The sequence below is a fragment of the Colias eurytheme genome, chromosome 21 (genome assembly GCF_061535395.1).
Source record: "Colias eurytheme isolate Ceu_HAF_F1 chromosome 21, ilColEury1 Martin Lab GWU primary, whole genome shotgun sequence".
Lineage (NCBI taxonomy): Eukaryota > Metazoa > Arthropoda > Insecta > Lepidoptera > Pieridae > Colias > Colias eurytheme.
Window position 1 is genome coordinate 1,444,091 of NC_143000.1, and position 15,402 is coordinate 1,459,492.

Here is a 15,402-nt window from a genome sequence, read left to right on the forward strand (position 1 = left end):
GACGATAAAAGCCCAGAATTGTATAGGTAAATAATTGTGGTACACTCAATAGAAATAAATAATATATTTTTCAAGGATCATAAATAAAATGTTCCAACTGCTGACGAGTCAAGATGATCGATCACTCCGGCGTCAGCGCACAATCGTTTGCATCATTATTATGTATATTTTAATTAATATGCACATAGTTGCTAGGTGTCGTCGACCGCACGCTTACTCATGCAATGATGTTAATGTGATCTGTTCGCTTTCCATGTATAATTGGAAATTTCGTTTCCTGAACTCTTCTACCAAGTTTAAGATTATTTCATCTTGGATATTATTCGTTGGAAACAATTGAAGACTGTTCTCTTCCTTAAACTGCGTTTGCTTGAAAGTGTCGTGTTTTACAATGACCATTAAAATGCCTTGGATGATGTCAATTTGAGCGGTTTCTGCGTGAAAGTCGGAAGTGGCAGGTGTGGGTGTTGAAGAAATTGTTGTAGTTGCATCATGGTTATTTGCTGCTTGATGAGATTTTGAGATAATGGAGTAATTTATTCCTAAAAGATGCCAGCGTGATGATTTTTTTCTAGACCCTGCCAGATGAACTTCTGGTACCCAGTAAATGAAAATATACATGCTTTTAAATAAATAGATACATTTATAAGCTTCGAAATAACTTGGAAATGCACAGACAACAGTTCCAGTGTGACACTAATTGAAACGCCTGTCAGTCGGACTTCACGGGCTTCAGGGGATAAAAGTAATCAGTGTAAAAATAATACGAGGTTGCAACTCGTACACTTTCTAGCGAACGTTTATTTTTTCACAAGTAATACTTGTAAAGATTAATGTCATAAATGCTGACGAGGGATAAATGAAATCGCAGGTGTAATGGTAAACTGTGTTCGCCTATGTCTATGTTTGCGATTGTATTTTCCTAGAATATCCATTTAAATTCCTACCTTTTGCGGATGCGTGGCTTGACAACAATCTCTTGATATACAACGGCGCACTGTATAGTTATGAGAGGTTCGAATGAATTATTGATGACGGAGTCTAATACCGTGATCGCCAATTTAGTTTTTGCGTTGAGTGAAATTATTCGACGCACGTGTACGCGTTTATAATTCTCTTCCGATCGAATCTACGAAGGTGATTCGTTTTATTTGACACACGTAGATATAGAAATAAACAGAAGTTACTGTGAGCGATGAATGTATCTTAATTGCACAGTCTAGTTGTATCAAGGTTTAATATTAGATTTACAACAAAAAAACCATTGAATCAAGTGCAAATGATTACAAATCGCCTCTATCCGGCGAGGGCGCTGAAAGTCATCTGATAAGAGCATAGTAGAAACAAGAACGTATTTATATATGTACAGTAGATATATGTAAGTATGTATATGTTACGATGTATTTATACATTGGAGGTCGGGCAGGTCGATTACTCACTGGATATGATCGATAAACTTCATTTCAATGTCAGAGGGACCTCGTCCGATGTAATTGCGTTTCATAAAAAGATAACGATTCGTTCATGTTTTTGGCATGTTTTGCAGGTTTTTCGTAACAGAATAACTAACTTGTTGTTTCATAAAATTTCTGATAGATATCGTAAATTTTAATTTACGACTACGTACATCATATTAGTAAACTCTCGCAAATTTACGATCTTTGTAAACTCAGGTTCAACATAACATTTCTTTTTCCTGTAATAAGATCGTATTTTCGACATAACTGCAAGTAGCAGAAGTATGTATATTCGAACAACATTATACAGTGTAATATGAGAGTTGTTTATTGCAATAGTATCGAGTGGCTGGGAACGACGCAGGCGGCTCTGATTCTTGCAATTAGTACTGTTACCACCTGCGATTCTCGGTGTATAATTTATGTTACGGGGTTGGCAAGTTTTCTCAAGAGAATCTGACTTATGTTTGAGAACGAAAAACATATGTTATCCGCCACCAAATGGTTTACACCTTCAGTTGATAGTCTTCTTTTTGTTCATTCTTCAGCTTCAATTTTAGAATTTAATGTCTTCAGAATAATTATAAATACGTATTTTCTGTTCTTCTTCATACAAACCTTATGTATATGTTGGTTTAATGCTCTAAGTATATTTTTATTGGACGAATCTTTACTTTTTCTTTTTATAAGCTCGCTCTGAATAGTCATTTGTCACTTCAATTTATTATCGACTCGAGATTCTTGGAATTTCCATTAGGAAATGTGGAAGCTTTGGTTCTGAATACCATTGTACGGTTTTTATTAATGATAGATAAGAATAAAATTGTCAATAGGATTTGGGAAATTATTCCTGGAAAACCATCGATGCGTACAAATAGGACAAATGATAAATTAGTACCTTCAAATTTGAAGCCAATATTTGGCATCAATATTCTAATAACGTAACAAAGCCAAATTGGGGACACACAAGGCGACGATTGTTACTGTAACAATGATTTATTACCAAAGGCAGCAGCCCTAGTCAGTAGCTGACGCGAAGAAAGTGGGACACATGCTTGTAAAAATAGATACCGGTTATCGATAGTTTAAAATACTGGGAAATATTTATAATTCAAGCATTCAACTGCAGCTGTAGTTTTAATTTCCATTGCGTTGTCTGTCTGTGACAATTTCCTATATAAATAGGACGAGGAAAACTCATTACGACATGTGTCATCGTAAATTCAGGACAAACAGACGTGAGCAATGCGTGTACGATATAATTGATTGTAAAATAAATCGTAATAAACGTCTGCAGAGCGTCTGTTGTTATCTTTCATATCTTATCAAGTTTCATTTTGAAGCATGTGAACTTTATTCGGATATTTTTAGTGGAGTCATTGCTTTTCTCTCCTGCCATCTGTTCTTGATCGTGTGATTATATAAATCAGATCAGAAACTGGTTAAGCCAATCGTAGTAAGGTCTTGAATTACTTCTGCTTGATTTGACAACGCAAGTTTAGTCGAATAGGTAGATAACGTAGTTTGAAATACATGTTTATGAAATATATTGAGATCTAGGTTCCAAAGTCAACCATTTCATTACTTTATTTCTAATTATCTTCATATTCATTAAGAATGCAATTTTAAACAGATATTATCTTTTAATAAACTTAATAATAAAGATATCACAAAAAGCAAAATAGCTGTGTCATCTCGTGTTGGTTTCTTTTTGCTAAAAGGCATTTGTTATTGTGCATGTGAACGTACATATTCCAAAGAATTCTAATTGGCACTGGAGAATTTCTAAATTAAGCTGTGTTAATTATAAAGTGGAAACAATGCGAAGCTTGTAAGGATAATTTGTAGAATTATCTCCTTGATCTCAGAGTGCAGATCCCGTTGGTAGATTTATTTATATCCAATGGATTCAGCGCACAAGATCAAACGCTCGAATCCATCAGATCTTTAGGTATATCGTGTATGGTATTACTGGCGTCGAAAGATGCTATGTTTGTCTTGTTATTTGTAGTTCAAGCTGGTTAGGATTCCTTTTGAATACGATTGGAGACAGGCATTCGAGATGGCGCCTAGATATTTTAGGAGCTATTGTGAATTTTGTGTTTTTAACTCTTTTGGAACATGAAAGCTAAACTTTTGAGTATGATAAATTGTCAAAGCTGAAGTAAATAAAAACGTGAGATTATGATGGTAGGTCTTATCTAAACACAAATCTCCAATCTATGAGAAATATATAACAGGCAAATATTTTCTTCGTTATGCTGGTTTAATAATTAATTCCTTTTTACTTGATGTAATTTCTTCGTTGAAAATAGAACATGGTAACCCTATGATATCTATTTATATCAGATCGCCTCGTCCGGTTGTTCACACCGTGTTTACAATTTGGTCCAGCGTGTTTAACTACGTGACGTCTCGCTTATTTTTAATTTTCACCGGATTCATCATTCTTCACACCTTTTTTCATTACAAACATTTATTGCTTCATAATAGTAGCTCCAATGTTATCTTTGAGATGCTTTTTCGTTTTAGAAATTCTAGAAAGTTTTGGAGTATTGTCCCTGAATCTTCTGTACAAATATCGATTCTTAGATGGATTGTTTTTTTATTATGTTTGATCTCCTTTTTATGATGATATAAGAACTTCGTATTCGTATATGGATATTGTACTAAATTAGGATTAGTGAATCACCTTCCCAGAATTCGATGTGTAGAAAAATATTCGGTCATGCTATTACAGATTGTCCACTTAGTTAAATGACTGCCAACAATCACTTAGTATGTATTGCAAATTGCATTTTGTTTATCTGATAGCGTACACCGGAAATTGCTGTGTCTCGAGTGTCAGTTCGAAGAATTTATGAGAGATGAATGTTTATATTTGCATGATGATTTCATGGGATGCACAACGTTTTGTATTGTCAAAAGGTTTTCTGACTTTACGCGAAATTAACATGTGGTACCTAATTAATTTGTTTAGTGCATATTACTATTTCATAAACATTATAAAGTTCTTGCATGCTTGCTTCGAATTATTCTTTAAGAATTTTGGTATTTCCCGCGAAATCGCAATCATACGATGTTTTGGGTATAAGATCAAAAAGTGTTTCGCTTTTTATGATATCACGTCGGGAAAACCGAGAGTCACGTTTAACCGTTAATAAATAAAGAATGTTTGAACGAAATCGTGAAACCTTGTCCAAATATCTTCTAAGGTAAATCTCGAAATATATTTTGGAAGCTTTTTATTGATGTGTTACAAAAACTTATGTACGAATAAGAATTAAGAAGCCTATAATGTGTTTTACGAAAAAACCATAGTGAGCCTTGAAAACAAAAATCTACTCATGTTCTCTAAACTTTTTACAACACGTAATTAAAAAAAAGTGGCAAAATAACTCCGTCTCAAAATCTAAACAATATAATACCTACCGAACTGTGTATAGATTTTTTAGTGAATAGATTTTTTGTTCGCATCTGACAAATTAGAAAAACATTGTCTTAGTACTAAGCTATTTATCAGCAGCTGTGACCTTGAAAATCTGAACCACGTTAGAGACGACATAATTGGTGGCGATTTTTCAAGCACAGAACTAATTATTCTGAGTCAGTATCCGGTTTGAACAATGGTTGAGTCATGGGTACTGTAATAGCTTGGTGTAAACAATACCCTATACGAATCGAAGGGATGCGGCAGGTGATCTACCTCTGATTTTGCAAGTTTCTATTGAGTTTGGTAAAAGGTGTGGGGACCAGAAGATGTTGATCTTTTGTTATCTGTTATTTAGAAGAAGTTTTGTTATGACTGGGTATTTTCTGAACAAGTTGGTAATTCGTGAGGTATGTTTTTGTATTCGATTGACTGGACGGATTGTAATTATTGTACGACTAGCAATGCGTCGTTGCTTTACTTAGAATTAGCTACAATTAGCGTTATTGTTTACTTTGTCTTTCCCTGATATAAATATTCACACACTGGACTATGAAATGCAGGAATAACGGCTCTTTAACCTATTACAATTAAAAAAGATACCATCAACAATTTCATTAGATTAACATAGCAACACGTAAGTACGTTATATTGAACTTATTTACATAGCGTCGTTTCTTATACAGCTGTCACAACAGATGCGTCGACGTGACGGTTAAGTTCGTATGTATGTGTGTCTGTACACCTTACATAATTCATAACATTGGTACGTTGTGAGGAGGAATAAAGGGTATGTCGCTTTGTTGAGTCTTTTCTATTTAAGAAGTTTTTCAAGGTTAAGGAAATTTAATTTTTTGAATGTAACTAGACTAGTCGGACTATATTTTTTTTCTGTAATTTGTCAGATAGTAGGATTACATAAATGGTCCCTATTATTGTATAATTATTCACTGACTATATAGAAATACAATATTAGAGACAATTTATTATGAAAAAAAAATATCACAAAAATATAATAGACATAAGTGTTAAGCACAGGTGTTAAGATAGTCGAGTGTGCTTGACCGGATTATCTTTTTCATTTCATAATGAAGATTTATTTCTTCAATGAGACTCGTTATCAAATGTGTTTGCAGTTTCTTTCTTTATATTTTTATGACCTACAATCATTCGTGATTCTATTTGACCGAAGTTTTGTTTATATTTATTCGTTTTATTATATTTTGTTTTCTACCTCTCGATATAAATACATGATTTAACTGATTGATCACATGATATGTTATGTAATCTTTTTCAATATACAGTAATTACTTTTAAATACAAACCCAATGGACTTTAATAAACATACATTATGAATCATGTATCATAACAAGTCGTGGAAATATTTCAATGCGGTATTTATTTAAGGATTTAACTTTATTTCCTTGTTTTGAGTAGAACTAGTTAGCTGATCTGACTTCTACCGGGTTTAATGATTAACTGTGATGAGTTTAGACGTATCGTTCAATACTTTTAAATAAACTTAGTGAAATTTCTTTAGGCGCGTTGAGAGTAAAATTTCAAGGTCGCGTCATGGCAATACCGTCACGTTATGGAGTAAGGCGACGATTTTATCTTTGAATCGTGCCCAAGAAGTTTAACTTCTGACTAGTGTGTTTTGAAATTGAGTGAGAGATAAAATAGTTTGCAGAGTTAACCGAGTAAAATTAAAACCTGGAAATATCTGCTCTCATATTGACGCAATTATTCCCTAGCTACGTATCCACATACATACAACCCATACACCCACACACCCACTTTCCTCGATACTGTAGTGCTATCATCGACTACAAAATGCGTCGTCGATCCAATTAAAACTACATGTATTCATCATGTATTGAACATCGATGTCGGAAAACAGAGAAGGCTTTTAACATGGAGACATAGAAACTTTCACACTTACAAGTGGGTTGATTGTTTATTTAAGCAGAGGTTTTCCATTTTACATACATAATGTGGTTACGTAATTCGAGTAAGAATTCTCGAGTTAATTAGCAATGGTGTGTTTGGAATTCAATGGGGTTTAAAGAAAACTTTCTTTGAAGGCAATTTAAAGTTTCTGATTTTATTATTTATTTGTTACTAGCTTTCCGCCCGCGGCCGCGGCTTCGCCCGCGCAGTCAAAGAAAAACCCGCATAGTTCCCGTTCCTGTGGGATTTCCGGGATTGCGTCATTTTCCCGGGATAAAAAGTAGCCTATGTCCGTTCTCGGGTATCAAAATATCTCCATACCAAATTTCATGAAAATTGGTTCAGTAGTTTAGGCGTGATTGAGTAACAGACAGACAGACAGAGTTACTTTCGCATATTTTATAATATTAGTATGGATTATATACATATTTATATTTACTTACACTTAATCGACATTAAGTGTAAGTTTACATTTGACAATCTATTTGATATAATATGGTCTTTGTAGCCTATAGTTACATTTTAAATCATTGTTACTCATTACAAATTTGCATTTCCAAAATTTCCACGTTGATTGTTTATGCAAAAACGTTCTTTCACGAATAACGAACGAATAGACGAAGTAGAACTTCTTTTTATTGACAAAATCCTAAACTCTTTTTTTCGAACTTACGCGAAACGTCCTGTCCTTATTCAAGTTATCCCTATAGGTACATCTTATATGTAGTTGGATAGCTACAAATACGAAACGAATCGACAATACAATTCGTTTTTACGAAGCAAAGTTCTAAACTAGTTTGCAGTGTCAGGACGAGCTATTGTGAGCTAGCTGCTAATGATGGCCATTGTCTGGATCCTTGGCCATGATGGCCAAGTTTTATTGCTTAGTGGTTGTGTTATGTGGATTGCTTCGATGGTGGAATGGTGGTTGATGGGGGTTATTGTTTTAAGTAACTAAGAAGGGTTTGAATGAATTATGTATTGAGGGATCTACAGACCTAGCTAATTAGGGTTTCATTGATGATTTTAAATATAAGTAGGATAGACGAAAGTGAAGATGGAATAAAATTTAAAGTGTACTGTGGTCATTTCTACTTCTATTCACTTTGGTATATTTGCAAAAGCAACAACATACATTGATATATCATTTGACTTATCAATTTTATGGCTACTACGTTAACTAATACATGTGTCCAACTACCACTAAACAGCTGTCCGCTGTTCGCAGAGAGCCTGCTCCGGACGCGAGCCGCTTGGAGTGCACCCACCCATCATGCACTCAATTTGTTAAATAAGTTCTTAACGTGCTAAATCTGAAGTGGACCTGTTTAATGTTAATAATATTGTATCGTTTGTCTCTAATTGTACCTTATTTTTAAGTCAAACTTTGTAATAATTGTTATCTTTGTGCGTGTTGGTATGTTTTGTACTATAAGTCAAAGATGAATAAATAAATAAAATCAATAAATGTGCATTTGCCTGCAATGTGTTATGTGTCACATCTGAAACCGTCATGTTCTTCATGTGCATTTGAATGTGTTGAGTGCTGACCATAGTCTCGTAAGCCTTAAGTTTTCCGTGTTTTGGCCCTATTAACGTTCCATGTTGATTGTCCCCAGGCCCGGGCAGTCGGAGCACGGGCACGGTGCGCTGGCGTACGGCGGCAAGCAGGTCGGCGTGGCGCAGGCGCGGCCGGCGGCCCCCTACGCGCCCAACTACCCGCCCACGCCGCTGCGACTGCACCAGACCGGCTATGGCTCCGCACCTTTATACAGGTAACTATTAATAACTGTAGTAACGTTATTAAGCATAGTATTCAGCACGCGGCTTCGCCCGAAGATCGGAATGAGATGTTTCACCGCGCTATGAAGTAGCCTAGATGTCAAAAATCGTATAAAATCGCTCCGACGCGACGTGAGAGGTAGACAAACGAATACACTTTAGCATTTGTAAATCTGTAATATTAGTTAGGAAATAATGTATTATATGAACCTACTAGTAACCTCATCTATAATTATCAGCTTGAACTATGTAAATAATGTAATTTTTGGTAGTTAGGTCCAATATATTCATTATTCAGTCATTCTTCCTGTTACCATTGAAGACGTAACTTGATATATAGTAATTAGGAATAGAATTAATAAGCGGTAATAAGAAAAAGATTCGCGACCTATTGAAGGTTCAATCTGTTCTATCGTAAGCTACGAACGATCTAACCTAGGTTATTTGCATTTGTAGCACACTTCAGAGCGATCAAGTCGTTGAGAGATACAAGTATCTACTTAAACATTGAGTGGGAAAGTTCCATGTTTGTTCATCAATCATGTCGAATATATTTTATCAAGATTAAGCAAAAATGTTGTCACTGCAAAAACGGATACCGAAAAGTCAGGCCATATATATTAATAATCGTCCTTTACAATATTATAAGCGACGGCTGTGACGTAACGCGATCTTTTCATAATAGTCTGGCAATCAGCCAATGGGTAAACTGCACTGGCACTGCGCAGACCGCTGGCACACGTCTGGCACTCTCTCACCGCTACAGGAATAACTGAGATTACCTTTGTAGAGTGCCATAACCTCATAACATGATTGTAGGAGTGATTTACTAATGGGAGTTGTTAATTAGGTCACGGTTAGGATTTTTAAGGAAAAAGTAAGAAATGAAATTCGTTTAGACACTATCGTAGTGGAATGTAGGGGATATATCATATATGTAGTATAATCTTACGCTTTTATTAAGATCATATTAAGATTCCATCAAAGCAAAGCACGAAGTTATTCGAGATTTTTAATAGGAGATATTATGATGTCGTTAAACTTATTTACATGCGTATAGGTAAGCAAACGTACATGATAATATATTAAACTAGATATAAATGACCATGTTGTTTAAACCAGATCAATATTTTTCACCCGATAAATTTATTCTTATGTTAATTCTTCAATAATACAATAATATATGCTTGACCATGACAGTTAACCATGGTTTAAGGCTCCGCCTATAAAGTAGAAATATTTTTAAGCATTACGTCATATTTCTGCGAAGTTACATCACTATAAGTTATAACTAGCATAGTATATCTCAGACATATCGAATTTAAACAGAACCACTCGAATTACGTTTACTTTGTCATATTTATGTCGATTAAGTAACAACAGGATAGGTTTACAACGCAAAATGTATTTGTTAGTATGGCAAATTTATTTTTTGCGAACGTGTTAGTAAATGGAGGTAAATGGTGATTCTTTTTAATTCAATCATTTATTAAGTATGTACTAGCTTTTTTTACATCTTTCTTGATTTCGAATTCGGTTATTAAAAATTGTGAGTCGTGGTTTATAGCTAAAAATAAGCAAATAGATAGTACGTACTTAATGTATAGAAGAATGAATGAAATGAAAATTTTGAAATTCGTTGCTTGATTAATTAAGCTTCGTAATTTTATTTTTAAGGATACGCGTACCATTTGTAATTGTTATACAAATAATAATTGGAATACGATAGTGAATTGCGACTGTAACTTAATTTAGAATCTCATAAATAAATATGAATATTTGCAATAGCTATAGCATGGCTCTAACGATGAGTTATCTCAGCAATTTGGCCGATTCCGATCTTAATGACTGGCGTTGGGTAATTAAAGTACAATGCCACTTTAATGATATTACAAGATATTATCTTGACTGACACCAAAGTTATTAGATACTAGCTTTCCGCCCGCTTTGCCTTATACCTAATAAAAAGTAAAAACTTCCCCTTGAATCACTCTATGTATTAAAAAAAACTGCATCAAAATCTGTTGCGCAGTTTCAAAGATCTAAGCATACGTACATTAGGAGTTAGGGCAGACGAGGCAAGCGACAGCTTTAAACTAGTAATGCTTGCTAGTAATGCTGCTTCATAAAAGTGATTACTAAAATGTCGAGTAAAGTCTGGCATAAAAAGTAGGTGGATAAAGTTAGTAATCTGGGACGCGTTCCGCGCCACGTCAGCGAACTGTCTGTGTGTAGCGCACGAAAGCATAACTGCAATGCGTATCGCGAATCGAGAGCAGCACGCTGGCGACCACGTGTCCGCGACGCTCGATGAATAATAATAAAAAATAAACAGCCGCTACAGTTATCCGCCGCCCGCCCCGCGCCGCGCGCCGCAACCTTGGCCTTCCCCGTCCCCGCGTCGTCGCCGGCCGATTTCTCGAACGCAAGGTTGTCAGCTTTCCAACTTTATTTTATTGTCTTTGAACGTTACAACATTTCAATTTCACGGGAAGTGAGAATTACCTAGTTTTGGTGGTCGAGGGTTGAATGAAATATGCAAGAATACGCTTACAATCGTGTGACGTAAATCTATAAATTGCCAAGTAATAAAATAAACATAATTTATTTATAGATGAGTATGCACTCGTGTTGTGTAATCGTGACGCTTGCAATTTTAATGAATACTTGTGAAATATGTAAATTTAGGTACTAAGAATATTATTTTTAGTTCCTTATAAACTTCTTTTGATATTTTTATGAACACTAATACTGCGCCATTATTTTCTTTTATATTTCCTGCCAACAAACTAGATTCCTTTTTTCAACCAGGTCACAGATTCTATTCAATTTTTTTTACTTGTTTATTGAAATAATTATGGCAAGATCGAATAACAAACACATAATTTGCTCAAGAACGTTCTTGAAAATGTTTACCAAAAATTAAATCTTGTTAATTTTGTTCAGTTGTTTTATACACTGCATAAAAATTTAATTTGCAACCCTATGCGATTAATTCGCGTGCAAATTGTAATGGAATCAACGCGACGTGCCGCGGGACAATGATCTCAAAATCTTAAAATGGATGTCACGTGGCGACACGTGGTGGGCTTGTAGCAGCCCTGTGGCCTGTTCTATATCCACATGTGGCGACTGGCAACCCTGGAAGCGAGATCCGCGCGCGAAAAGCACGTGGTTATTGATTTTTCTATGTGCTATTAATAAATGAATGTAATGGGTAGATATTTTCAACGAAAGTTTACTTAGATGTTGAATGAAGTCGTATTTAGATATGAAAAAGGTTTGGCCACGTTTGGCTATGTTTTAAAATTACAAGGTTAGGTAATAAATAATAATGCATAAATCGTGTTTCATTACGATGATAATTACGTCCAAATACATATTTGCATTTTGCATTGAATAAAACATGAGAATGGACTATATTTACAGGGTTTTTTCGTCCTATAGATAGGTTAACTAAACTGAGTCATGTACGAGGTCACTGACCCGATTCAATTTGCAGTGTGCTTCTGCAATTAGCATTGTTTTGAGATTGCTATCTGCTCCGTCGATTTTGTTTCGTGGTTAATGTGTTAATTTAGTAGATTGTGTATTCATGAAATGCGAATGGATTATAAGGGAAAAACTTGGTTTATTTGTAAGAAATAGAAAAGTAGGCTTGCAGATATACGGATTTGTACCAATATGTTGGAAAAAAGCTCTCGAAAGTTGATTTTAATTTTGTCGCTATTGTAGAGTATCTATAAGTTAGTAATGATTGCAGCAAAACCGATGTTAAACATGTGTTATATTTTATCTCATAGGCAGACATTGGATATGTTATTTAACTTACTACGTAATACCACGCAACAATTATTATAAACATGATAATTTAAATAAAGTACCTAATTTAATCCTTGACTTGTGTTTTGGAGACTTTTTTTAAACATATTATCTTTCAACAAATGTCGTACCTATCAGTATTTAATATTTATACAGTCAACAGTAATTACAATAAAAGAGTTTAATTTCAACCTCACAATTTATCCGAAACTTATTTGCATAAATATTAAATTTGTGAAATAATATTATGTATGAAAAATCGTATAATTACCGCGCAAATAATTCGGTCGTTCAACTCATTTGATGACCCTCGATCGTTTTGGGACTTACGCCTAACTTCGTACAGGGGAGCAGAATTAATGAAATTGGGATCGTATATTTGGGAGAAGGTAACAGGAATTTATATAAGGAACCCTATTATATTCGCATGAAATATTCGTAGAATTATTGAATTGGATGGAATTTGATTTTATAATTCAGGATAAGTTTAAAATTTATTAATTATTGGTGTGTCTTGTAAGCTGTTGTAATTTATACTTATTCTTTCATTATTATAATATTTGCGCAAAATGGAGGAGTAAAGCTTGAGTAAAGTTATAATAAAGTTGTAAGTCTTTTTTCCTAATGGCATTTTTCATGGGATACTTCATACGCATGTACTTGTACATGTTAAAACAAAATGATTACGTATAGAATTTCGAAAACTTAAAATTGATGGTGCTTATTTTCATTAAATTACAACTTAATATTCCTAACATTAATTTTATTGTAATGTACTTCAAGTAACAATGTATCGCATAGACAATAATTTAAATTAATAACTCAGGCCCCGGAACCACAGACACAATAGAAAATCTATTGTGTCTGGGACCGATCGGGCCGCTTGGGGCTCAATGGGTTATGAATAATTTCCACGAAGGTACGATCAGGTACCAACCCTCATATTACGTATCTGAAGTATTTACTCATTATAATTATTGTTTTCCAGCTATGGGCGCAGCGGCAACACGGTGGGCGAGTACCGGTCGGGCGCGCGGATGTCGCTGCTCGGCTCCGCGTACCTGCCGCCGCCGCCCGGCCCGCCGGCCCACCACCCGCCGCCCGCGGACCCGCCGCCCTTCAAGAAGATCCGGCTGTCTGCTGAGCGGCCGCACCAGTCGCACCAGCAGCACCAGCCGCTCAGGGTCGATACCAGAGTAAGTTCGTGGTGGTGTAGACCTATAACTATACACACACACAAGAAGTTTGTTGTGGTGCAGACCCAGCATACATTATTCATCATCATCATCACCATCAGCCCATATCTGAGAAACGGGTCTCCTATGGTCATAATCAATTGGTGGATTATACCTATAACATTGCAGTTAGAAAGTTACTATCTTCGTATATATAAAAACTAGCGACCCGCCCCGGCTTCGCACGGGTGCAATGCTGATACTAAATACACTACAGAAAAATTGTGAACGTTGTATAGGTATAAAAATATAGCGGCCCGCTCCGGCCTCCGGCATCGCACGGGTATAAAAAACATAGCCGGGCGGCCGCAAACGCTACGTCCTGCAATTTTTAAATCTGTAATATCTTCGAAAATATTCACTTAAATCATACGGTGTAAAGGGCCATATAGATCTATATTAAATGAACAATGTATCCATGGTATTTAATTGGTTAAGGATTAATGCTGTATTGGTTAAAATCGCTTCGAAAATTAGCCATTATTTGTCGTAAAAAGTAAATGACAAAAAAAAGTTATTGTGGGTTATCCATAAGAGATAGACATATACCATCGCGGACTTTTCTGTAGACCTTTTCAATGTGTATAATACTTAGTACATTATTTTGATAAAACTCGTAGGGTTTTGCCTGCGTTTGCAATGTAAGCGGAATAAATGTAATTTTTTACGACATCACATTAGAAACCTCAAAAATAACAGTACTTCTCCACTACTTAATGGATCTTATTATACATATAAACCTTCCTCTTGAATCACTCTATCTATTAAAAAAAACCGCATCAAAATCCGTTGCGTAGTTTCAAAGATTTAAGCGTACAAAGGGACATAGGGACATAGGGACATAGGGACATAGGGACATAGGGACAGGGAAAGCGACTTTGTTTTATACTATGTAGTGATGAATCGCAAAATGTGTTGGTAAGCGCATAACTCGAGAACGGCTGAACCGATTTCGATAATTATTTTTTTATTATATTCCTTGAAGTACGAGGATGGTTCTTATGTAGAGAAAACGTAAACATGTACCACGGGCGAAGCCGGGGCGGACCGCTAGTTGAAAATAAAATAGTAAAAAAACATTTAAACATTTCAAAATTATTAATACCATTTAATAATTTCTATTGTCTATTGTCATTTAAGTATCCCTATTTATGTAGAGGTATAATGAACAAGAACAAATACACTTCTTGAATCTTGTAAAATGGTTATTAGTTATAACTTATAAGCATTAAATAACTGGTACAATTGACTACCATTAATATTGAACAAAACTTTAATTACAATATATTATTATCCCATACCTTCCAACTATTTTATAATTAATTGAGTAATTGAGTGACAGTATAATTAGCAAGCAGGATTCTGTTTATTAGTTTGGTAACTTGCAAGTTTTGATATTTCACACGAATGAGCTCAGGGTATTTATTAGGGTTAGATTTATATTATTTATGACATAGTTTTACATAAGTTGTGAATTTATAATAATGAACAAGAATATCGTACAAATAGTGCAAAATATAAGAAGAATAAATATTTTAATCAAAAAGTATGAACTAAATAATACTATACCTACTATTATAATAGTCTACACTCTACATTAAGTTTATATTTCTTAAAAAAGGTAGGAGTTAATAAATTGTTAACTGATAGATAGATTTTGTTGGATTTGTTTCCAATCCAAGACCCGGAATAACTACTACAAATATATGAACTACTAGCTTCCGCC

At 34.8% G+C, this 15,402-nt stretch overlaps 1 protein-coding gene across 4 annotated transcripts in view; it reads left to right on the forward strand.

Annotated features, from left to right (window-relative positions):
* The window catches only part of Smr (nuclear receptor corepressor smrter), a 132,333-nt gene that overhangs the window by 84,914 nt on the left and 32,017 nt on the right, over positions 1 to 15,402 (forward strand). For all 4 annotated transcript variants that reach the window (XM_090114718.1, XM_090114717.1, XM_090114715.1 and 1 more), the window contains 2 exons: positions 8,457 to 8,612; positions 13,430 to 13,637. In XM_090114718.1, coding sequence (XP_089970844.1) covers positions 8,457 to 8,612; positions 13,430 to 13,637 — 364 coding nt within the window. The remainder of the gene's footprint in view (positions 1 to 8,456; positions 8,613 to 13,429; positions 13,638 to 15,402) is intronic.